The sequence below is a fragment of the Aquarana catesbeiana genome, linkage group LG02, assembly GCF_042186555.1.
Source record: "Aquarana catesbeiana isolate 2022-GZ linkage group LG02, ASM4218655v1, whole genome shotgun sequence".
NCBI lineage: Eukaryota > Metazoa > Chordata > Amphibia > Anura > Ranidae > Aquarana > Aquarana catesbeiana.
In genome coordinates this window covers 68,684,760-68,711,451 of record NC_133325.1, presented here as the reverse complement: position 1 = coordinate 68,711,451, position 26,692 = coordinate 68,684,760, and the positions used below count along the sequence as shown (strand labels likewise).

The window sequence follows — 26,692 nt, the reverse complement described above, 5'->3', positions numbered from 1 at the left end:
CTGGTTGCTGGTCCCTTCCCGCTGACGTCACTTCCTGGATTCGGCTTCCATGCTGTCTCAGACAGCCTAGCTGTCTTCCCAGTATCCAGGAGAGTTGTGGCTTCTACCTGCCGGCCACTTCAGAATATGCTGCCATGTAATTACACCTCCAAATATCCCTGAGACTCCTTGGGACTACCAGAACGCCGAGCCACCTGCCATGTTACTAATATGATGTGCCCCTACCCATCCACCCTTTTGTAAATACCCCTTTTGGCAAATATAAAGTTTTACTTCTGCACTTAGAGGCGCCTTTTTTTCTTTTCACTTTCACATTGGAGGCTATATGCTTGACAATGACCACTTGCACCTAAGGGGAATTTAGTGATGAGCTCTCTCCAACCCCCATACATAAGTGTATTTATTTGCACGGGGGTGCACAGGTGTCTGTGCAGGCAGTCCCAATTTATGTCAGTTGGGATGCAACGGTTGCACTGACACTTGCCAATTGCTCCCAATGTGACATCAAGGATGGCTTGGGTGCATGGCCCCCGAACGTATCCTGAATGTGAGGAGGTGAGGCGGTGCACCTGCACAAATATATTGAGAGCAGCGGCTGTGTCCATGAACACAGCCCTCCACAGGACATAGGGTTATGTATGCCTCATGTGAATTAGCCCTAAAACCATTTGCAATAAAAAATTTACAGCATTATTAACTGCTTCCCGACCAGCCGCCGCAGTTATACTGCGTCATGTTCGCTCCCCTGCGCGAGCCGTCATAGCTATAGGTTGGCTCTCGGGATAGCAGGCGTGTGCGCCCACTGCACATTGGGGGTGCCGATGCTCGTGGCCAACGGTCGCGATGACCGCGGGATCACGAGCATGAGGGACAGAACACGGAAGTGTGTGTGTAAACACACAAATCCATGTTCTTTTCTCAGAGGAGTGACAGAATTGTGTGTTCCTATTAGCTAGGAACCACGATCTGTCACTTCCTCTAGTTAGTCCCTCCCCCTTCAGTTAGAATCACCTCCTAAGGGAACACAGTTAACCCCTTGATCGCCCCCTAGTGTTAACCCTTTCACTGCCAGTGGCATTTTTACAGTAATCAATACATTTTTATAGCATTGATCGCTGTATAAATGACAATGGTCCCAAAAATGTGTCAAAATTGTCCGATGTGTCTGCCATAATGTCGCAGTAATGATAAAAATCGCAGATCGCCGCCATTACTAGTGAAAAAAAATAATAATAAAAATGCTATAATTCTATCCCCTATTGTGAAGACGCTATAACTTTTGCGCAAACCAATCAATACACGGTTATTGTGATTTTTTTTTTTGTACCAAAAATATGTAGAAGAATACATATCGGCCTAAACTGTAAAAAAAATTTACATTACATTATATTTATTATAGCAAAAAGTACAAAACGTGCTTTTTTTCAAAATCGTCGCTCTTTTTTTGTTTATAGCGCAAAAAACAAAAAACCTAGAGGCAATCAAATACCACCAAAAGAAAGCTATATTTGTGGGAAAAAAAAGGACGTCAATTTTGTTTGGGTGCAACATCGCACGACTGCGCAATTGTTAGTTAAAGCGACGCAGTGCCGAAATCGCAAAAAGTGCTCTGGTCAGGAAGGGGGTAAATCCTTCTGGGGGTGGTTAAGGAATACAAACTTGCGTTAATTTGCATCCTTTTTTATCTGCCTGAAATTAAGCATTTACTATAATTACAAATTAAGAAAACCGTCAGTTTAAAAACTTGTAAACTAATCAAAGATTTAAAGAAAGTTAAAATGGGCTTGGTGCCTTTTTTTATTTCTTCAAATCAGCAGTGCAAATCGAAACTATGACCCTTTCATTAGCACCAGGTGACAGTTCAGTGTGTCAGCACCTTGGACAGTTCCATCGAAAATATATTCCACTCCTAATTCAGCACTGTGGACAGTTCAATGTTAAATAGCCTGCATTTGTTTTTAGCACTATGGACAGTTCAGCAGTGACTCTTGTGAGCTCCTCCGGCACCTCTGGTGGGCTCTGCTGCTCCTTGACTGCATGCTGTGATTTCAAGATTGTTTTTATACATTTGAGATCTTCCACTACTAAATTTTATCTAAAGGATAATGCACATGGCTGGTGCGCCCTTTTCTTTCTTTTTTCTCTGTGTCTGCTAGGATCCACCATCCTTGAGGGCAGCAAGGCCTATGTGTTCACACCGCTTGTTCGGCTACCCACTTGTGCGCAGGAGCATTTTTCTTCGAACAAGAATGTGTGCCTGCTTCAGCACTGTAGACCGCTTTAACCCTTTTCCTGCCAGGCCCTGCACTCCACTCTGAAACTCATGTGGCTAGACAATTTTTGCAATTTTTCATTTGCTTATTTATTTTTCCTGTACAGCTTTCAGAGTTTGTAAAAGAGTCCCCAAACTAGGGTTGCACTGATGCCGATTTTTTTTATCAGTGCACCACCAAGTATTCATGAAAATACTTGGTTACATAGTTAGTCAGGTTGAAAAAAGACACCAGTCCATCTAGTTCAACCATAAAAATAAATAAATAATAATAGAAAAAATAATAATATCCTACAATCCCATATACCCAAGCCTATACCCACAGTTGATCCAGAGAAAGGTGAAAAACCCCAGCAAAGCATGATCCAGTTTGCTACAGCAGGGGAAATAATATCTTTCCTGATCCCCGAGAGGCAATTGGATTTTCCATGGATCAACTTTACCTATAAATGTCAGTACCCAGTTATATTATGTACATTTAGGAAAGAATCCAGGCCTTTCTTAAAGCAATCTACTGAGCTGGCCAGGACCACCTCTGGAGGGAGTCTATTCCACATTTTCACAACTCTTACTGTGAAGAAACCTTTCCGTATTTGGAGCCAAAAATCTCTTTTCCTCTAGGCGTAAAGAGTACCCCCTTGTCCTCTGTGTTGACTGTAAAGTGAATAAATCAACACCAAGTTCACTATATGGACCCCTTATATATTTGTACATGTTGATCATATCCCCCCTTAATCTCCTCTTCTCAAGAGTGAATAAATTCAGTTCCTCTAATCTTTCCTCATAGCTGAGCTCCTCCATGCCTCTTATCAGTTTGGTTTCCCTTCTCTGCACTTTCTCCAGTTCTCCCAATATCTTTTTTGAGAACTGATGCCCAAAACTGAACTGCATATTCCAGGTGAGGTCTTACTAATGATTTGTACAGAGGCAAAATTCTATCTCTCTCTCTCTCTGGAGTCCATACCGAAAGGTATGGCATACAAGAAAGGACTTTGCTCACTTTGAAAACTGCAGCTTGGCATTGCATGTTATTATTGAGCTTATGATCTACCAAAACCCCCAGATCCTTCTCCACTATGGACCCCCCCAGTTGTACTCCTCCTAGTATGTATGATGCATGTATAGCCATATTCTTAGCCCCCAAGTGCATAACTTTACATTTATCAATATTTAACCTCATCTCCCACATAGTTGCCCAATTGGACAGAGCATTGAGGTCGGCTTGTAAATTGGAGACATCCTGTAAGGACGTTATTTCACTTCATAGTTTGGTGTCATCTGCAAAGACTGAAATGGTACTTTTAATCCCAGACCCTATATCATTTATAAAGATATTAAAAAGTAAGGGTCCCAGCACTGAACCTTGGGGTACACCACTGATTACCTTAGACCATTCAGAGTAAGAGTCATTAACCACTGCTGTCTGAATTCTGTCTTTTAGCCAGTTTTCTATCCATTTACAAACTGATCTTTCCAAGCCTGTAGACTTTACCTTACACATGAGCCGTGTGTGGGGAACTGTATCGAACACTTTTGCAAAATGCAAGTATACCACGTCCACCGCCACCCCTCTGTCCAAGGTTTTACTTACCTCCTCATAAAAAGAAATCAGGTTTGTTTGACAACTTCTGTCTTTCATGAATCCATGCTATCTGTTGCTTAAAATATTTTTTTCCAGCAAGAACTTGTCTATGTGGTCTTTTATTAAACTCTCCAGTATCTTCCCAACTATGGAAGTTACACTAACAGGTCTATAGTTACTTGGTAAAGACTTTGTTCCATTTTTAAATATAGGCACCGCATTGGCCCCACGCCAATACAGTGGTACTATTCCCATCATTAATGAGTCCCTAAAAATTAGATACAGTGGCTTTGAAATGACAGAGCTCAATTCTTTTAGGATCCGTGGGGTGGATGCCATCTGGTCCAGGTGCTTTATCCACTTTTATTCTGTCTAAATATTTCTGGACCATATCACTTTTGAGCCATTGTGGATCATTTGGGGCTCAATTTGGGGCTCAATGTGTCAATACCACCCCAATTATGGACATGAGCTCCCCCATGCTCTTTTGTATACACACAGCTGAAGAAAGTATTTAATAAATTAGCCTTCTCTTTGTCCCCAGTCACCCACTCTAGGTTGATTTGTAAAGGGCCTACATGCTCAGACCTGACCTTTTTACTATTAATATATTTGAAGAATTTTTGGGGGTTTGTCCTACTATCTTTTGCAATCTGTCAAAAGATTGCAAAAGATGGTATCATCAATCGATATCGGTATCGATAAACCATACATTTTCTGAAAGCACGTGACCTGTAGAAGAAAAAAAACGTGCTACTGAATTTTTAGGCCCCACAATAGTTGTGCAAATGTTTATCAAATCTGTATTTTCACTAAAAATACACTAATCATTGTTAGCGCACACAAACACAACATAAATTCCTGATAAATTTCTACTAAGGCCTCATTCATATAGGACGGGGCATACTAAAGTGTATGTATCTGGAGGGCCATGTTTAACCACACCAGGATACATAGTTGTTCAATGCATCCCTATGCAGGCATTCCCATTTATGTCAATTGGGATGCAGAGGCTGCATGGGCACAGCCGCTGTACCCAATCTGACATCCGTGTGGGTGCGCGCAGACACTGGTCTCCCGTCCCAGCCAGCATGAGGTGTAGGAAGGAAAGCTGGCCAGCAGCATTGCAGGCAGGGGTGCAAGGGGGATCAGTGAAGAGGGGTCAATTTCCGGGGGGGGGGTGGGTGGGGGGGGTGTTAACTAGAGAAGAGTTTGGAGTTGACAGGGGGATGTGTTTGAATATTTTAAAGTCCCAGTGGCTCCCCTGCAGCACCTGAAGCTGGCGGGAGGAGAGTGGAAGGCAGGCAGCCGGCAGCTGCAGAGTAGCCACATGGGATTCGGGGTTCCGGGGGGATCTCAGTGCTGCTGGGGATGAGCTGGCAGTATAAGTGGGGGGGGGGGTGGCTTTCAGCTTTGAACCTCAGTGGCTTGAGGTGGAGAGGTGAGAGACACAGTGAAGTGAAGCGGTGGCTGGGGGAGGGGGGTGTTTTAGGTGACTACCTCTCATCCTTGGCTTGTCAGCCTCTAATCAAAGCTATCAGAGTCCGCTGAACAGTTTTCGTATAAGCTCATGGTAACTGAAGTGACTATGAGCTTTTAGCGGAAGGTGGAATGCTAAGGCAATAACAACACAGCAGGAAATAGAAACTTACAAGAGGACCTGAATAAATTAATGGAGTGGGCTACTGCATGGCAAATGAAGTTTAACATTGAAAAATGTAAGGTAATGCACTTGGGGGGTACAAATATAAACACAAGTTACTCATTAGGGGTTTCCAGGATGGAGAAAGATCTGGGGTTCCTGGTAGAAGACAGACTGAGCAATAGCATGCAGTGTCAAGCTGCTGCTACCAAAGCCAGCAGAATATTAGCATGCTTATAAAAGGGAAATAACTTCAGAGATAAAACGATTATTCTGACACTTTATAAAACTCTGGTCACCAACCCTCAGTAAGGAAGTGCTGATGCGGAAGAGAGTCCAGAGAAGGGCAACTAAATTAATATGGGGACTAGAGGACCTCCATTATGAGGAATGACTACAAGTACTAAATTTATTCTCCTTGAAGAGACGCTTGAGGAGATATGATAGCGATATACAAATATCTCAACAGATGAAATGTTTCAGTCCCAGGGAGTATAGGAAGACATGGGGCCACACGATTAGACTGGAAGAGAAGCCGTTTAACCTTAAGCTGCATAGGGTTTTTTTACTGTCAGGGTGGTAAGGATGTGGAACTCTTTTCCACAATCCGTGGTGTTGGCAGGAAGTATGGATAGTTTTAAAAGACTTTTTGACAAACATCTTAGCGAAAGCAATATGCAGGGATATGGGAAATTATTTTTCTACACGCACACACACACACACACACACACACACACACACACAAAAGATTGTTGTTTTACTAGGTATTGGTGTATTTCTTTTTCTTTTTTTTTTTTTTTTAGACGTACCTTGTCCTTACCTTGGGCTCACATGTTGTGGTTGCAGTTTGTAGTGTCATGGCTGATCGATCCCCTTATGTCCAAGTCTTCATTCACCTAGTTTGTCCCTGTTTGCTAAATTCACAGGCAGCTCCTTGTCCTTGGCCACACAGCGTTCAGTCCATGTCTTGCCATTTTCTCTGTGTTGCATTACAAATGTTTAAGTGCAAAAGATATAAAACACTGCATGGTGAGCTCTGGTAATTGCTCTGCCTGTTTATGTCTCTGATCTAATTACTGTGTAGCTCTTACTAGCATCGGTATTACACTAAGAGATCCATGAACTGTGGGATACATAGTTTCTTCATGGAAAGTGTCAGTTCTCAAGCTATTGAAGAGGTCATGCGTTAAAGTGGTTGTACACTCTGTACAACCACTTTTACCTACAGGTAAGCCTATATTAAGGCTTACTTGTAGGTGCTGGAAATGTCTCAGAAACCTCCGCGGTTTAGGAGATATTTACAAAAAAGGCATGCACCGATGTCTACAGCTCAAGCACACTTTAGAAAGGTCAGATTGTGCTCCTGCGTGCAGCCAGTCACAGAGCCGGAGTTCGCAGCCCCGGAAGGAAGAGGGGTGAAGATGGACGCTTGCTGCGGTGCATAGTAGCCCATTATGCTTTACCTTTGCAGGGAAATAAAGAGGAAGTAAAACCCATCAGGGTTTACTTCCTCTTTAACCTGTGTGGTACCATGGGCCATGCCCCATGTTTAAGCAGAAACCTCTGACACAGGATTGTGAAGATTGACTCTACTATAGGATGTACTTGCAGGGCCAAAAAAAATGACGCATAAAACAATTGTTTGTCTATGTATACTTGCGTTGGGCAGTGCAGATAATGTGAATGAACACTTACTGATTAACAAAATTGTGTTACAGCCTCAGCGTGTGGAATGTATGCACTTGAGGCCTGCTATTGAGAAATGTTTTATTAGATTATAAACTACACAGGGACAGGGACTGATGAAAAATGTATCCCTAAAGACTTAGAGAAATAGAGAATCAATTGCATTCCTGTAAGTTAAGATCGGCTCCTGCTGGTAAATTATGACAACAGGGTTAGGAGGCCATTCATGTGCCGCCAGTTCTGTAAAAGTTCTCAAAGTAATTGTAAAACTTAGATGTGCAAGTACTGGTGTTAATAATGTAATTCAGGGTCACTATTAAAATGCCAAAATGACTTAGTGGTTATGAGAGGTGTGAGCAGACATACTTGCTGAAGGTCCTAATATGTTGGTAGGCTAGCCGGTGTAATTATTGTGATTTGCTGCTGTAAAGCAAAGTTTGCTAAGAACAGTAGACAGATTCATTAGGAAATGCTCTTTGTAACTAACCTCAGTCATGTTAATAAAACATTTAAAGCCTCCAACCTGACCATTAGACAAATTAGGCACTATCACATTTATAATACAATAGCTGTAAAAAAAGAACATTGGCTGCGTGCAAAGTGCAGAAACCTTTTAGCAGATTTCATCATTTCATAGCAGTCAGAACAATGAAAGGTTGCTATGAATGGTGGCCCATTGGTTTAATAAAGGAGGCCTCCACCTCACTGGCTGCATTTTGTCCTGTTTGCAAGGCATAGAGACAGCATGGTTCCTGTAGCGTCATAATAATAGGCAGCACTGCTTATGTAGTTCACAAATAGGGCACGCTTATACAGTTGTATGCAAAAGTTTAGGAACCCCTGACAATTTCCATGATTGTCATTTTTAAATATTTGGTTGTTTGGATCAGCAATTTCATTCTTATCTATCAAATAACTGAAGGACACAGTAATATTTCAGTAGTGAAATGAGGTTTATTGGATTAACAGAAAATGAGAAATATGCATCAAAACGAAATTAGACATGTGCATAAATTTGGGCACCCCAACAGAAAAATCACATCAATATTTAGTAGATCCTCCTTTAGCAGAAATTACAGCCTCTAGACGCTTCCTATAGCCTGTAATGAGTGTCTGGATTCTGGATGAATGTATTTTGCACCATTCCTCCTTACAAAACATCTCCAGTTCAGTTAGGTTTGATGGTTGCCGAGTATGGACAGCCCGCTTCAGATCACACCACAGATGTTCAATGATATTCAGGTCTGGGGACTGGGATGGCCATTCCAGAACATTGTACTTGTTCCTCTGCATAAATGCCCGAGTAGATTTTGAGCACTGTTTTGGGTTGTTGTCTTGTTGAAATATCCAGCCCCGGCGTAACTTCAACTTTGTGACTGATTCCTCAATATTATTCTCAAGAATCTGCTGATATTGAGTGGAATCCATGCGACCCTCAACTTTAACCAGATTCCCAGTACCGGCACTGGCCACACAGCCCCACAGCATGATGGAACCTCCACCAAATGTTACTGTGGGTAGCAAGTGCTTTTCTTGGAATGCTGTATTCTTTTGCCTCCATGCATAACGCCCCTTGTTATGACCAAATAACTCAATCTTGTTTCATCAGTCCACAGCACCTTATTCCAAAATGAAGCTGGCTTGTCCAAATGTGCGTTTCCATACCTCAAACCTCCGTTTGTGGCATGTGTGCAGAAAAGGCTTCTTTCGCATCACTCTCCCATACAGCTCCTCCCTGTGCAAAGTGCGGTGAATTGTTGAAAGATGCACAGTGACACCATCTGCAGCAAGTTGATGTTGTAGTTCTTTGGAGGTGGTCCATGGGCTGTTCTTGACCGTTCTCACGATCCTTCGCCTTTGCCTCTTCAATATTTTATGTGGCCTGCCACTTCTGGCCTTAAAGTGGATGTAAACCCAATGTCATCCTTTCTAAACTACTGCAATAGGGGTTCTCTATAAGGATATACATGCCTCCTGCATGTACTTTTACCTGTCAAATGTCTCCCCTCTGTCTGTTATGAGAGCCGAAAAACTACAGATTCTGTGGGCGGGTCTGTTGTCTGGAGCTCGGTGGGTGGAGTCGTGATGTCAGTAGACTCCCCGCCCACCTCTACACTCCCCTTGTCAATATGCATTTTCTCCTGTGTATTTCTAACACTGAACTTCTGCTATGATCTCTAACATCCAGTGAAAAGACAGGAAAGTAACCACATGACTTCAGCATGCCAAATCATGCTGAGGTGTGGAACAGCCAATCCTTGCAGGGCTGCTAAAGAAAGGAGTGGGGGAGGGAATTAAAAAAATACTGCATGTCTCTTAGGCTAGTGCACGAGATGTAAATCACCTGTCACTCACAGCAAGGGGGAGGATTTGACAAAGTTTTTCTCAGTTTGCCAAGATTTATCTCACTGAACAATAAAAGAGGATTGCTCTGAGATGGATTAACTCTGTGTGGCAAGACTGGGCTCAAATGATAGGAAATCTTATACTCTACAGTATGATATAAAAAAAAAAAAATTCGGGTTTACATCCACTATAACAAGAACTGTGCCTGTGGTCTTCCATTTCCTCACTATGTTCCTCACAGTGGACACTGACAGCTTATATCTCTGCGATAACTTTTTGTAGCCTTCTCCTAAACCATAATGTAGAACAATCTTTGTTTTCAGGTCATTTGAGAGTTGTTTGAGCTCCCCATGTTGCCACTCTTCAGAGGAGAGTCAAAGAGAACAACAACTTGCAATTGGCCACCTTAAATACCTTTTCTTTTTGATTGGATGCACCTGTCTATGAAGTTCAAGGCTTAGTGAGCTCACCAAACCAATTTTGTGTTCCAATTAATCAGTGCTAAGTAGTTACAGGTATTCAAATCAACAAAATGACAAGGGTGCCCAAATTTATGCACCTGTCTAATTTTGCTTTGATGCATATTGCGCATTTTCTGTTAATCCAATAAACCTTATTTCACTACTGAAATATTACTGTGTCCTTAGATCAAAATGAAATTGCTTATCCAAACACCCAAATATTTATAAATGACAATCATGGAAATTGTCTGGGGTTACTAAACTTTTGCATATGACTGTATTGTAATATGTGAGCCATGCAGTAGTTTCAGGCTTCCTCACTCTTGCTGATGTAAGTGCCTTTAAAATATTCCTTTTCCCAATTTATTTTTTTAAACTGAACTTTGAGGACAAAATCTTGATATATTTTTCTTAAAGAAGATTAAACTGCATCTGAGCACCACTAACTGAAAATGCTATTCAACCACCTCCTGCTCGCCGTATTGTGAATTGATAGGCGGGCGGTGGCTCTCTCGTTCTGGGACGTCGTCGTCACACTCTTGCCAGCGTGCAGTGCCCTGATTATCAGTGCAGCCCCAACAGTGCCCAGCACTGATGCCTTTCAGTGCTGCATATCAGTGCTTCATATTAGTGCCTCTTCATCAGTGCCCATCTGTGTCGTGTCATCAGTGCCGCCTCATCAGCGCATATCAGTGAAGGAGAAAAATTACTTATTTACAAAATGTTATAACAGAAACTAAGAAAAACTTATTTTTCTAAATTTTCTGTCTGTTTCATTTTTATTAGCAAAAAATAAACAACCCATTGTTGATTAAATTCCACCAAAAGAAAGCGCTATCTGTCTAAAAAAAAAAAAATTTAACAATTTTGTTTGGGTTTAGCATTGCATGAGTGCTAAAAGCTGAAAACTGGCCTGGTAAAAGTGCCTGATAGGCAAGTACAGTGGAACCTTGGATTATGAGCATAATCCGTTCCAGGAGAATGTTTGTGATCCAAATCACTTGCATATCAAAGCGAGTTTCCCCATAGAAGTCAATGGAAATGAAGATAATTAGTTCCGCATTGACTTCTATTACATGCAATACCGCATGTGACCAGAGGTGGGGGGGCGCCGGAGAGCCTTGGAAATACTTGGGGACAGCTCGGAAAGGCTCGGGAACTGAGTATTTCCGAGTCATTCAGAGTATTTCCGAACAGCTCCGAACCGTTCCGAGTATCCCTGGAGCCCCCGCACCTCTGGCCAAATGCGGTACTGCACTGCCCATTAGCTTGAATTCTGCTCGTTTTGTGAGACAACACTCGCAAACCCAGTCAGAATTTAAAAAAAAAAAGTTGCTCGTCTTTCAAAATGCTCGTTAACCGCGTTACTCGGAAACCAAAGTTCCACTGTAGTTAATTCATTTTTTATATTGAAAGCAAACGCATCCATCCATGTCTCCATGTTTTATTTTGCTGAGAAATCACTTCCTAGCATTTCTTGCCACAGCCATCTTAAATAAGGGCAGATGACTCATGTAGTATTTACTTACTGGAATCCAACTGTCTTTATTCCAGGCCTGCATGCAGGAGTTTGTACTTAAAGCGGTAGTAAACTCTGCTTGTTTGTTTATACCTACAGGTAAGTTTACAGTAAGGGTCCTTTCACACGGGACGGATCTGTGATGATCTGCCCCGTGAACATCCGCTTGCTCAGCGGGGATCGCTCCGTGGATCCCTGCTGAGCAGGCAGATGACAGGTCCGTCGCTGCAGAGTGCCGCTCTGCCCTATGGGGGACCAGATGATGACAGACCGTATAGTCCGTCGTCACCTCATCCGATCCGAAAAAGGATGGAAAAGTAGGTTTTTCCTCCGTCACACTTTTTCGGATCGGAGCGAGTCGGATGTCAGCGGACATGTCACCGCTGACATCCGATGCTCCATAGAGGTCTATGGAGGGTCCGTTCAGGTCCGCCTAAAAAACTGACAGGCGGACCTGAACGGATCGTTCATGTGAATAGCGGCCTAATGCCCCGTACACACGGTCGGACTTTGTTCGGACATTCCGACAACAAAATCCTAGGATTTTTTCCGACGGATGTTGGCTCAAACTTGTCTTGCATACACACGGTCACACAAAGTTGTCGAAAAATCCGATCGTTCTGAACGCGGTGACGTAAAACACGTACGTCGGGACTATAAACGGGGCAGTGGCCAATAGCTTTCATCGCTTTATTTATTCTGAGCATGCCTGGCACTTTGTCCGTCGGATTTGTGTACACACGATCGGAAATTCCGACAACGGATTTTGTTGTCGGAAAATTTTATCTCCTGCTCTCCAACTTTGTGTGTCGGAAAATCCGATGGAAAATGTCCGATGGAGCCCACACACGGTCGGAATTTCTGACAACACGCTCCGATCGGACATTTTCCATCGGAAAATCCGACCGTGTGTACGGAGCATTAGGCTTACCTGTAATTACAGTAAATATCCTCGAAATGTGCAGAGATGTTAATTTTAGTAGTACCCGGTTACATCCCTGACGCATGCACACTCTCAATGGACGGCTTGCTGTCCATTGAGAGAGCTGTGTCATGGCCACGACTCCTGCCCCCATTCGCAGGAGTGACGTCATTGCAGCTCGGCAATTTAAACGGCTGGAGCTCGCAAACCCAGAAGGAAGACCGGATGAAGATATAGAAGCCCTATCAACGGTGACAGCGCACTGCTGGTGGGCTTTGTTTTAAGGTAAATCTTTTATAATGTGCTAGTATGCGGTGCATACTGGCACTTTATGCTCTTAACTTGCAGGGAAAGCTTTTTTTTTGCAGCGTACTACTGCTTTAACTTAGAAAATCCCTTCTCCTCTCCTCTGCTCCTCCCCTTCTGAAGTCTCCTGGAATGAATGACATTATTTGCCTAGGCCCAGAAACCAGGAAGTAACTGAAGAAATGTATACAAATTGTTTAAGACAAGTAAATACATTGTGACATACGTTCCTATTTATATTCTAATCCTAGCAGCATGATTGATTGATTGTTGATTGAGAGAGTTTAGTTCTGCTTTAACCTCTTGCCACCCACATAATGCATATGTGTGGTGGCAGAGAGGATGGGCTTTACCTTATCACATTGCACGTATGCATCAATGGGCAGCTGAGGTTTCTGCACTGAGGAAGCGATTACTGCACACTCCCAGCACAGTAGACAGGCCACAGTCTGTGGTAATGATTAATTAACACAGCTAACAAAGATCTTAATTAAACAGAATGTTAATCAACAAACATCTAACGTCCCACAATAATTTGGCAACAAGCTTAAGTAGTCACGAGATTAATCTTATCAGACAGACAGAAACAGTAGAACAATATGAAAGACCTACTTAATAATAAACACATACCAAACAGTGATCTCACCCCACCTCAGACTATCCGACAACCGTATTCAAGAAGACCCAGGGCTGCCCAAATCTCATTAACTCGCTTTCTTTTCACATGTATCTGTTCACTGAGTTTTAAGTTGGCAGAGACCATCATGGCTTTCTTGAATGTTACAGTAAATGTAATAATGTCATTTTGCATTATATAAAAGGACATCTTCCTAAATGCTTGTAGCTCCCTCGAATGCCAGGTCTCATAGTCATGTTTATGGGTCTTCCAGTTCCCAGAGTCTGTGTGTTTTGGGGAGACATTGACTTGAATCCAAATTAACATTACTCCAAGGGTCCCCCAGGCACTGCCCAAAAGGAGTAGCGCTCCCTTAAAAGCCAGGGCCCATAGTCAGTAGTCAAGAGGCTAGCCTGCAGTCCCCTCCAAAAGTCTCTGTCCTGGTTGAGTCTGTCACAGTGCTCCGTAGCCACCCTGTTAACATCAATCTGTCAAACAGAGCCCAATAAGCACCCCTTTCTCCAATCCAGCTTACTGTATTTCCCCTTCTTGTGCTCGGTAGTCCTCTGTGCAACCCTTTTCTCTTCTCTGAAGCACACTTATCCCTCTATGTGCTCCGTAGCCCCCCCCTGTTAATATCAATCTGTCCCACAGAGCCCCCTGAGTACTCCTTTCTCTAACTCACTATATACCCCTTACTGTGCTCTGTAGTCCTCTGTGCAACCCTTTTTTCTTCTCCGCAGCGCAATTATCTCTCTATGTACGCCGTAACCCCCCCTGTTAACATCAGTCTGTCCAACAGAGCCCACTGAGAACCCCCTTCTCTAATACAGCACACTGTATACCTCTTCTTGTGCTCGGTTGTCCTCTGTGCAACCCTTTTCTCTTCTCCATAGTGCACTTACCCCTCTACAGTATGTGCTATGTAGCCCCCTGTGACTATCTATCTGTCCCACAGAGCCCAATTAGTACCCCTTTATCTAATCCACAGCTCACTGTATACCCCTTCCTGTCCTCTGTGAAACCTTTTTCTCTTCTCAACAGTTCAATTACCCTTTATGTGCTCCGTAGTCCTCTGTGCACCTCTTCTCTTATCCTGAGCCCTTTGTGCTATGTAGTTTTCATTAAACCTATATCTGTCTCAAAGATCCCATCAAGCACCACTTTCTCTAAACCACAGCTCACTGTATACCCCTTCCTGTGTGTTGTAGTCTTCTGTGCACCCCTTTCTTTTCTCCTCATCCCACTGTATACCCTTGTAGTCTACTGTAAGCATCTTTGGCCTACAGAGCCCACCCCTTTTTCCAATTCAACAGTTCACCGTATGCTCCAAGAACATCTGTCTCTCAGAGCTCATCGAGCAACCCTTTCTACAATCCACAGCTCACTGTATACTGATCTTTGTGCTCTGTAGTCCTCTGTGCACCCTTTCTCTTCTCCTTAGCCCATTTTATACTTCTCGTGTTTTGTAGTCATCTATGAACATCTGCCTGTTCCACACAGTCCACTAAGCACTCCTTTCTCTAATCCACAACTCACAGTACACCCCTCCTGTGCTTATAATCCTCTGTGCACCCCTTTTATGTTGCACAGCCCAATGAACACCCCTTGCTCTACTACAAAGCCGGCTGTGCACTCTTTTCTCTGATCCACAGATGGGGGTCTGCATGTCATCTGTGAGGTGTAGTTGATGTCACAGCGAAATACGTAAGTTTGGCTCTCAATGGTTTTAACTAAAGTTTTTCAAACGTCTCCTGAGGCCTCACTGACAGCTGGGTATTCTCTCTGGAGCATAAGTAGGGAAATCTAGAAGATCAATCCACCCACAACTTTTAACTGTTTTTAACAGATGCTGGTAAGTTCACATATTGATGATGTGCACCCAACACACATGAAACTGAATTATCATTTTTGGGTGGATTGGCATTTAAGTAGTTTTCTTTTCCTGTGTCCTCATGAGAAAATCCACAACGTGAACTGAGGGCTGATCTGAAAAACTGAGCATGTCACAATGGAAGTGGTCTTAATCAGGAAAGAAAAAATCTGCTTAGGCTAAGCTGTGTTGTCAGCCTAATGCAGTGTAAGGAGTGGGCAAAGACTCTGCATTTTTGATGGCATTCAATATTGGGCAGCAGAATCACTGCTCTTTCATTGCAAAGAAGAAGATCATAGTGTTGGTTGCATGTCTTGACTTTTACACGTGTCAGTCGTTTAAACTGCCTGCTTGCTTTTTAATTGGACTGTCATTAAAGTGACCCATGCCATTCCAAAAGTACTTGTGTATAGAGGGTGGTGTAAGAACATTATGGGGGGGGGGTCACTAAAACTGGTGCACACAGAATTTGTGCTTAGTAATTAATTAACTTCTAGGTTTTATTGCCAAAGCTTAATTGAACAAGCCGAATTTAGAAGTTTGGAGCACAATTTTGAAGCAAGATTGGTTTCTATGCACAGCTGCACCAGTTTTAATAAACCCCCCTCCCATATGCCCCCCTCCCTCCTTCAATGCCCATATGCCCCCCCTCCCTCTCATGTCACAGTTCTGCGAAAAACCCCTAAATAGCAGCTGTGAAAACTCTGACTTTTAGGCCCCTTTTACACATGCAGACCGTTCGTTTGATCAGTTAAGTCATGTTTTTTCAAAGAAAAATTTGAAGTTTACATCAGTTTTTTATCAGTTTGTCTTCAGTTTTTCATAAGTTTTTCATCCATCAGTTTTTTACATTTGCCAGCTAGAGTCCTTAACCACTTGAGTCCTAGAGGCATTTTTTTTGTGCAAAAACGAACTGTTTGTCTGTTTAGGCCTCTTTCACATGAACGATCCGTTCAGGTCCGCCTGTCAGTTTTTTAGGCGGACCTGAACGGACCCTCCATAGACCTCTATGGAGCGTTGGATGTCAGCATTGACATGTCCGCCGACATCCGACCCGCTCCGATCCGAAAGAGTGTAAAGGAGGAATAACCTACTTTTCCATCCGTTATCGGATCGGGTGACGAAGGACTCTGCGGTCCGTCATCATCCGATCCCCCATAGGGGAGAGCGGCGCTCTGACAGGTCCGTCGCTGCACAGTGTGCAGAGACAGACCTGTCATCTTCCTGCTCAGCGGGGAGCGGCGGAGCGCTCCCCGCTGAGCAAGCGGATGTTCACGGGGTGGATCATCATGGATCCGTCCCTTGTGAAAGAGCCCTTACATCGGTTTTTCTTCTGATTTGTTTTTTGAACGGAAGAAAAATAGGATTTTGATCCATTCCAAAAAACAGTTGTTGACAGAAGCTGTAAATAGATGATCATTCATTTACATCCGTTTTTCCATAGAGATGCATTGTTGTCCATTTTCATCTGTCAACAGATGAATGAAAACAGACAAGTAGGTCTGCATGTGTGAAAGGGGCCTTATAGGTGTGGATCCATTTCACACATGCGGACTGTTTGTTTAATCAGTGCAGTCACAGTCAAAGAAAAAAACGGATGAAGTTTGCATCAGTTTTTTTACATCCGCCAGCTAGAGTTCTTAACCACTTGAGTCCTGAAGCCATTTTTTCATGCAAAAATGGTCCATTTGTCCATTTACATCAGTTTTTCGTTCAATCCGTTTTTTTTATTTTTTTTTTTTTAACAGAAGAAAAATGAGGCTTTAATTCGTTACAAAAAATTAATGTTGACAGAAGCGGATGTACACAGATGTAAATGAATGAGCATCCCATTATTTAATAGAGCTGCATTGATGACATACAGGCGTTGCCTGGGTTACAAACAAGACAGGGTCTGTAGGTTTGTTCTTAAGTTGAATCTGTTTGTAAGTCGGAACAGGTACATTTTTTAAGTGTGGCTCCAGCCAAAGAAACTATTTTTAAGCTTTTTGGATAGCATAGGGAAGGGGAACACCCCTGTAACGTTTGTTTTGCTGTCTGTGCCCCTGTTCAGAAGATTTCACCTCACTTTCTGTCCCAAAGAGAATTGGATTTTGAAAATTTTGGGTTGTTGTTGAAACAAGCCTTGGTGATAAAGCATCAGTGGAGGTACCTTTTTCCCATAATAACTCTTACAGGAGAGAATTTCCCTTCCTAGGGGGAAATTTCCTTTCACTTCCTGTTGTCTCCCTCCATTTGTAAGTGGGAGTCATTTGTAAGTCGGATGTTTGTAACTAGGGGACCGCTTGTAGTTAATCGGTAAGGTTGCAAAATAGACACCAGTCCATCCAGTTCAACCTGTGGTGTGTGTGTGCATGTGTTTGTCAATAGCAAATTGTATATCCATGTATGTTGTGATCCTTAAGATGCCCATCTAATATATCGATGTTCCCTGCTAATATCACTGCTTGTAGAAGAGAATTCCACATCCTTACCGCTCTGACAGTAAAGAGTCCTCTATGCAGTTTAAGGTTGTTAAACCACTTCTCTTCCAATTTCAGTGAATGGCCGTGTGTCTTATTAAATTCCTATTCGCTGAAAAGTTTTTTCCCTATGCTAGGGTCACTAGTATGGTATTTGTATATCGCTATCATATCCCCTCTCAAGCGTCTCCTTCCCTGAGAGAATAAGTTCAATGTTTGTAGTCTTTCCCCATAGCGGAGATCCTCTACATCAGTGATGGCGAACCTTGGCACCCCAGATGTTTTAGAATTACATTTCCCATGATGCTCAACTACACTTCAGAGTGTACGAGCATCATGGGAAATGTAGTTCCAAATCATCTGGGGTGCCAAGGTTCGCCATCACTGATCTAGATCCTTTATTAGCTTTGTTGCCTTTCTCTGGACTCTCTTCATTTCCAGGACATCCTTCTTGAGGACTGGTGCCCAGAACTGGATGGCATACTCAAGATACGGCTGGGTCAGAGTCTTGTAGAGTGGAAGAATTATCATTTTATCTCTGGAGTGAATCCCCTTTTTAACTGCTTGCCGACCGCCGTACACAGATGTACGTCGGCACAATGGCACAGGCAGGCAAATGGGCGTACAGGTATGCCCCTTTAAATTTGCCGCCTTTCAGGTGCGCGCGCACCTGCCACACTCCGTGGGTCCCAGGAACTTGATGTTCTCCAGCAGCCCGCGATTGCGGCGTGGAGAGGTAGAACGGGGAAGTGCCTATGTAAACAAGGCATTTCCACGTTCCGCCTTGTGTCATGACAGAGATCCACTGCTCCCTGTGATCGGGAGTAGTGATCGCTGTCATGTCCTAGGTAGCCCCTCTCCCCCACAGTTAGAATCACTCCCTAGGACACACTTAACCCCTTCATCGCCCCCTAGTGGTTAACCCCTTCCCTGCCAGTGTCATTTACACAGTAATCAGTGCATTTTTATATTTTATATATTGTATAAATGACAGTGGTCCCAAAATAGTGTCAAAAGTGTCCGATGTGTCCGCCATTATATCGCAGTCAAAATAAAAATCGCAGATCGCCGCCATTACTAATAATGAAAATGCCATAAAACTATCCCCTATTTTATAGACGCTATAACTTTTGCGCAAACCAATCAATATACGCTTATTGCGATTTTTTTTATACCAAAAATATGTAGAAGAATACGTGTCGGCCTAAACAGAGGACAACATTTTGTTTTTTTATATATTTTTGGGGGATATTTATTATAGCAAAAAGTTAAAAATTTTGCATTTTTTTTTCAAAATTGTTGCTTTTTTTTGTTTATAGCGCAAAAAAAAAAATCGCAGAGGTGATCAAATACCACCCAAAGAAAGCTCTATTAGTGGGAAAAAATGTTGTTAAAGCGACGCAGTGCCGAATCGCAAAAAGTGCTCTGGTCAGGAAGGGGGTAAAATCTTCCGTGGCTGAAGTGGTTAATGCATGCCAATATTCTGTTTGTTTTTCAACCGTCAACAGATGGATGAAAAACAGACAAATGGTCCGCATGTGTGAAAGGGGCTTTACTTAACCACTTCTGGACCACCCACAATATATATATACATCATTACTTTGACGTTTTATACCGTGGTTATGGCAGCATCTAGCTGCCATAACCCCGGTATTTTTTTTAAAGAAGTTTTTTTTTCACATAAAAGTGGTCCCGGCAGTAGATTCGCCACAGGATCATTTTTATGGGCAGCCCCTCCCGCCGCTTCCCGGTTGTCTCCCCTGCTTACCTGGAGTGATGGGCAGGAAGTTGAGTGAGGGCAACATGGCCCCCTCTATGCCCTTGGAGGACCGGAGTGACGCCTGATGTCACTTCTGCCTAACGGCCTTAAAGGGATTGAGTAAATGTAAAACTAAATTTTTTACTTTTTTTTGCTTTTATGTGTAAATGGGAGATCTGAGGTCTTTTTGACCCCAGATCTCGCAAAAAAAGAGAGGACCTGTCATGCTTATTTCTATTACAAGGGGTGTTTACATTCCTTGTAATAGGAATCCATTTTTTTTTAAAGAAAGAGTGTAAAAAAAAAAGCGCCCTGTCCCTCTGAGCTCGCGTGAGCAGAACCGAACGCGTAAGTAAGTCGCGCCCACTTATGTAAACAGTGGTCAAACCACACATGTGAGGTATCGCCGCGATCATTAGACCGAGAACAATAATTCTAGCACTAGACCTCCTCTGTAACTATAAACAGATAACCAGTAATTTTTTTTAAAGCGTCGTCTATGAAGATTTTTAAGTACCGTAGTTTGTCGACATTCCACGAGCATGCGCAATTTTGAAGCATGATGAGTTCCGTATCTATTTACACGGTGTAACATCATTTCACATTATACAAAAAATTGGGCTAACTTTACTGTTTTGTTAATTTTTAGTTCATGAAAGTGTCTTTTTTCCAAAAAAATTGCGTTTAAAACACAGCTGCACAAATACAGTGTGACATAAAATATTACAACAACCGCCATTTTATTCTCTCTCTGCTAAAAAAATATATATAATGTTTGGAGTTCTAAGTTATTTTCTAGCAAAAAATACTAATTTAAACTTGTAAACAACAAATATCAGAAAAAGGCCCGGTCCTTAACTGGTTAATACAGATTATACTCCCTTTCTCAATTGGCTGGATTTTTTTTTCTATTTGCTGAATAAATGACTAATGGGTAAAGGGAAGCTTAAGGAAAGGAAAATTCAAAAAGGTAAGGGCCCTTTCACATGGACATGTCCGTGTACGGGCTCCGCTTTGCTCAGCGGGGGGATCGCTCCGTCGATCCCCGCTGAGCAGGCAGATGACAGATCCGACTCTGTCACTGTACAGGGACCGACCTGTCAGAGCGCCGCTCTCCTCTATGGGGGATCGGATGAAGACGGACAAGTTCGTTTTCATCCGGTCCGCAGACGGATGGAAAAGTAGGGTTTTCCTCCGTCACACTTTAGCTGATCGGAGCGGATCTAGCTAATTTTTACAGAATCGCTATGATAGCTATGACATGAGAGATAGAGTAGGAAAGAGCTTACAACAGCCTCTATTCACGGATACTGTTAGATGAGAAAACAACAGGGTTACTTTAACAAGTCTTATGTTTTTGATAAAACATTTTTATTTATAAATTTTGTAACTCTTAACAGTCTCCTTCCTTTCATTTTCTAGACATGTGGGTTTATTACGGATCAAAAATAAGAAAATGAACATGCAGAAAATCCCTCTGCAAACCGTACGACAGTTCTACATCGAAGACCTTGTTTTGGCTGATTACCCAGAAATATTCAACCCCGACAATCCTAAAGTGACACAAGACATTGAAAACTTCTGCATAGAGAAGGTAGGTCAACATTATTTTAGTTTGTTCTTTGTTTACCATCCTGCCATCTCTTTGACTTGTTGTTGCTCTATACAGACCTTATTTGCAGACCTTGGCATTCCTGTGTGTACAGAATATATTGTATTGTTGGTGAAACTTCTAGGTATGCCTGTTTTAATTTGTTCCAAGTGTTCCAAGGTTGTTTACTGACAAGGGAATATGTGGCAAGCCTACACAAGTACTGAAGTATGTATGGAGATACAGAGAGAATCAAAATCATAAAATGTTGTATTCTGTTTGAAAACAAGTTAGGAAATACTGCATAGACACCAGAAAATCCTCTGGCAGTATAACGAAAAACATTTTTTGAAGCGCGCTTTCAAGCATTAAACATAATCAGCTCGTGAAATTTCTGATTCCAGTTAGTAAACACTGAATCTTATTTTCTTTAGCTAATGCCGCGTACACACGAGCGGACTTCTCGTCGGACTGAACTCCGAAGGACTTTTCAACAGAGTTACGACGAAACGGACTTGCCTACACACCATCCCACCAAAGTCTGATCGTTTCGAACGTGATGATGTACGACCGGACTAGAAAAGGAAGTTCAATAGCTAGTAGCCAATAGCTGCCCTTGCGTCGTTTTTGGTTCGTTGGACTAGCATACAGACGAACGTTTTTTTCGTTAGGAATCGAGTCCATCGGAAAGATTTGAAACATGTTCTATTTCTAAGGTCCGTCAGATTTTTCGACAGAAAAGGTCCTATGAAGCCGACACGCGATCGAAATGTCCGACGGATTCGTTGCATCAGACCTCTTCTGCCAGAAAGTCCGCTCGTGTGTACGTGGCATTAGTCTGCTGCTCTAGCTGGAGTGTGAGGTAGGTTATTTGAAATCGGGAACCTACTACTTGTCAACTTCCAGACTTTTGCACACTTTATACTCAGAAGATGGAAAATAATGGGGTTGATTTACTAAAGGCAAATAAACTGTGCACTTTGCAGTTGCCCTCTTCAAGTCAAGTTGCTCCAGTAAATAAGGTAAGGCTTCACTTTGCAAAGAATACCCAATCACATGCAAGGAAAGTAAAAAAAACCCAAAAAACCAAAAAATGCATTTTTGCTTGCACATGATTGGATGATGGAAGTCAGCAGAGCTTCTGCTCATTTACTAAGCTCTGGAGCAACTGCATTTGCAGAGTGCAAGTTGAAATGCCAGCAAGCAACAGCCAGGTTCTCATCCACTACTGCAGGACAAGAACAGCTTGGACAGGCACACTGGGTTAAATACGCCCACCGGCTTGCTGTTTGGACACTGCACTGTAGCTGCAGCACAATGACAAAGTTTCCTCTCTGCTCGTTAAACTCTTGTCTCCTTTTACATATCAGGACAATTCCAGCTACTTAAACTAGTTGCATTTTAAAATACCTTTATTCATGAAAGAGATGTACTCTTTGATGTTTTGCCTGAATGGAGTTCAGCTTTAAAAATGTCAAATGTCAAATATAGTAGAGCATGTATGTTTTTTTTATGTTCAGCAATGGCAGACCAGATAAGAAACATATGCAGAATCTGGAAGATGTTGGTGACATTTTTAAAGAAAAATATGTAGAGCTTTTATATTATTTTGGTAGCAAAATACTAGTTTGTACATCACTACAGCCAGGGCTCTTTAACTAACTAGTATTGATCAAACGGAATGACACTGAATGACACGTGATATTGCCTGACCTAAGCCTGAAGTGATAATGGTTTTCAGATACTAGACATATTTCACTGATTTTAAATACAGCATACAGCACATTGGGCTTAGTTAGCACTTCTGCTTTGCAGCACTAGGGTCATTGATTCAAATTTTGCATGTTCTGACTGTGCTTACATGGCTACCTCTGGGTATTGCGGTTTTCTCCCACACCCCAAAAACATACTGGTAGGTTAACTAGTTGCCGCCCGCCCACGGTGCGGCTCTCGTTATGGGACTACGTCATATAATGGCGTCCAAGAACGGCCGCTCTCTCTCGCGCAGCACGACGATCTCGGCCGCGCCGTGTTGCTAGGACATGGCGCGACTCCGGTCTTATGTAAACACGGAGATGTCGGTAATCGGTGCTCTTCGCCTAACACTGACAGAGTGTGTGGCGAGTAGAGCCGATCAGCGGCATCTCCACGCAGGGGGACATCTACACATGTAATCAGGGCACTGATCATCAGTGCCCTGATTACAATATAGTGCCAACAGTGTCACCAATCACTACCCACCAGTGGCAGCAATCAGTGCCCACCACTGCCCACAAGTTCCACCAATCAGTGACCATTAGGGATGCCAGTCAGTGCTGCCTACCAGCGCTGCCCATCAATGCTGTCGATCAATGCCCATCAGTGTCGTCCATCAGTGCCACCCGTCAATGCCCATCAGTACTGCCTATCCGTGCCACCTATTAGTGCCCATCAGTGCGACCTAACAGTTTCTATCAGTGCTCATCAGTGTCACCTATCAGTACCCATACGTGCCGCCTCATCAGTGCCCATAAGTGCCACCTCATCAATGCCCACCAGTTCAGCCTATCAGTGCCGCCTCATCAGTGCACATCAGTGAAGGAGAAAAATTACTAAGTAAAATATTTTTTTTTTTCAGCATTTTTTTTTTTTGTAAAAAATAAAAAACCCAGCAGTGATTAAATACCACCAAGAGAAAGCTCTATTTGTGTGAAGAAAATGATAAAAAATTTGTTTGGGTACAGTGTAGCATGACCGCGCAATTGTCATTTAAAGTGTAACAGTGCTGAAAGCTGAAAAATGGCCTGGGCAGGAAGGGGGTGTAAGTGCCCTGTAGGCAAGTGGTTAAATTTGACCCTCTCTAAATTGGCCATAATAAGTGTCTTTATGCATGTGATGTGGAATAGGGACCTTAAATTCTAAGCATTAAAAGGGCGGAAACAAAATGTGCAAAATGTGTAATGCGCTGCATAAATCATCAGCGCTGTATGAGAAACACAAAGGCTATATGCTGTGCACTGGTAACCTGGATATCTCCATTACTCCAGTGGATTATATGCAGCATGGGACTGGGTCAAAAGGAACCACATTTAACTGCATACTCATTCTATGGTTGAGCGCCTTGGGTCTGTTGCATTTTTGTCAGCTCTGTATAAATACATGTAATAAATAAGTCACATTTGTATTTGTGCAAATGTAGGAAACTATTTGAACAGGTGGCTGCATCTTTTAATGAACATCAAAAACTCATGTATCTGCACCTGCAAATCCATGGAATTAGCAGTGTTCTGGTCTGTGACTGGAACCTGCCCCAATATAAAATGGAAACCAGGGGAGGGGGAATTCCCTAGGGAACCCAGCAATAAAAACCTCAGTGAAACTGGGAAACAAGAAATAACAGCCAAATGATATAGGAAGGGAGACACAGCACAAAATTGCATATGCTGTAGTATATTAAAATATAAAGTCAATTTCACTTCTTACACCGAATTTACTATGCCCCAGCAGGTCTGTATAAGATGGGTAGGGTAGATTCACCAGAATGTCACCGCTGCCATGCTGCAGTGGGTGACTATTTTCATATGATTTGGTTGTGCCCCTGTGTTGAACGATTTTGGACGGCAGTCCTTAGGTTTTTAGAGGAAAGGTTGGCCATTCCAAATATCTCTTCTCCAGTGCATTGTCTGTTGGGGGACTTTGGAGAGGAGGACCTGACTAGTTCTAAAAAGACCCTACTGAGAATATTGTTCTATGCCAAAAAAGCTTTGGCACTCAAATGGAAAAACCCAATATACATGTTAAATTTTGGGTGGACTTAATCTATAAAGCATTACTGCGGTTTAAACTAACATACTCCTCTAGTAAATGCCCCCAAAAATTGAGAAAATTTGGGCGGAGTGACTCACTTCAGTCTCGGGAAACATTGATGTTTAAGTTGACTACAAGGACCAAATGCTGCTAAATGGTGTGGGGTGATGTATCGTCAAACATAATACAGAGTGGTTTAGTTAAAAAAGTGTTTGCCTTCAGTGTAGGTGCAAACCTGTACCTATATACAGTGCCTTGCAAAAGTATTCACCCCCTTGGCATTTTTCATGTTTTGTTGCCTCACAACCTGGAAGTAACATGGATTGTTTGAGGATTTGCATCATTTAATTTACAGAACATGCCCACAACTTTGAAGATTTTTTTTTTTTTTTTTACTGTGACGCAAACAACAAATAGGACAAAATAGCAGAAAAAGTCAATGTGCATAACTATTTACCGCCCTAAAGTCAATACTTTGTAGAGCCACCTTTTGTGGCTATCACAGCTCTAAGTCGCTTTGGATAAGTCTCTATGAGCTTGCCACATCTTACCACTGGGATTTTTACCCATCCCTCCTAGCAAAACTGCTCCAGCTCCTTCAAGTTGGATGGTTTGCGCTTGTGAACAGCAATCTTTAAGTCTGACCACAGATTTTCTATTGGATTGAGGTCTGGGCTTTGACTAGACCATTCCAACACATTTACATGTTTCCCCTTAAAGCACTCAAGTGTTGCTTTAGCAGTGTGTTTGGGGTCATTGTCCTGCTGGAAGGTGAACCTCCGTCCTAGCCTCAAATCACACACAGAGTGGTACAGGTTTTGCTCAAGAATAACCCTGTGTTTAGCACCATCCATCTTTCCCTCAACTGTGACCAGTTTCCCAGTCCCGACTGCTGAAAAACATCCCCACAGCATGATGCTGCCACCACCATGTTTCACTGTGGGGATGATGTTCTTTGGGTGATGTGATCTGTTAGGTTTGCATCAGACATAGCGTTTTCTTTGATGGCCAAAAAGTTCAATTTTAGTCTCATCAGACCAGAGCACCTCCCTCCATACATTTTGGGAGTCTCCCACATGCCTTTTCGCAAACTCTTAACATGCCATTTTGTTTTTTGCTGAAAGTAATGGCTTTCTTCTGGCCACTCTGCCGTAAAGCTCAACTCTATGGAGCATACGGCATATTGTCATTCTATGTACAGATACTCCAGTCTCTGCTGTTGAACTCTGCAGCTCCTCCAGGGTTACCTTAGGTCTCTGTGCTGCCTCTCTGATTAATGCCCTCTTTGCCCGGTCCGTGAGTTTTGGTGTGCGGCCGTCTCTTGGCAAGTTTGCTGTTGTGCCATGTTCTTTCCATTTAGTTATGATAGATTTGATGGTGCTCCTAGGGATCATCAAAGATTTGAATATTTTTTTATAACCTAACCCTGACTTGTACTTCTCAACAACTTTGTCCCTTGTTCCTTGGTCTTCATGGCAGTGTTTGGTTAGTGGTGCCTCTTGCTTAGGTGTTGCAGCTTCTGGGGCGTTTCAAAAAGGTGTGTATATATAATGACAGATCATGTGACACTTAGATTGCACACAGGTGGACATCATTTCACTAATTATGTGACTTCTGAAGGTAATTGGTTGCACCAGAGCTTTTTATGGGCTTCATAACAAAGGGGGTGAATACATACGCACATGCCAATTATCAGTTTTTTATTTCTGAAAAATAGTTTTATGTATATATTTTTTTAATTTTACTTCACCAGCTTAGACTATTGTGTTCTGATCCATCACATATAATTCAGATTAAAAAAACATTGAACTAAAGGCTGTAATGTAACAAAATAGGTAAAAAGCCAAGGGGGGTGAATACTTTTGCAAG

General features: G+C 42.6%; 1 protein-coding gene across 2 annotated transcripts in view; it reads left to right on the top strand.

Annotated features, from left to right (window-relative positions):
• The window catches only part of MRE11 (MRE11 homolog, double strand break repair nuclease), a 497,020-nt gene that overhangs the window by 136,371 nt on the left and 333,957 nt on the right, over positions 1 to 26,692 (top strand). For both annotated transcript variants that reach the window (XM_073613016.1, XM_073613017.1), the window contains exon 9: positions 20,869 to 21,040. In XM_073613016.1, the coding sequence (XP_073469117.1) occupies positions 20,869 to 21,040 (172 nt within the window). The remainder of the gene's footprint in view (positions 1 to 20,868; positions 21,041 to 26,692) is intronic.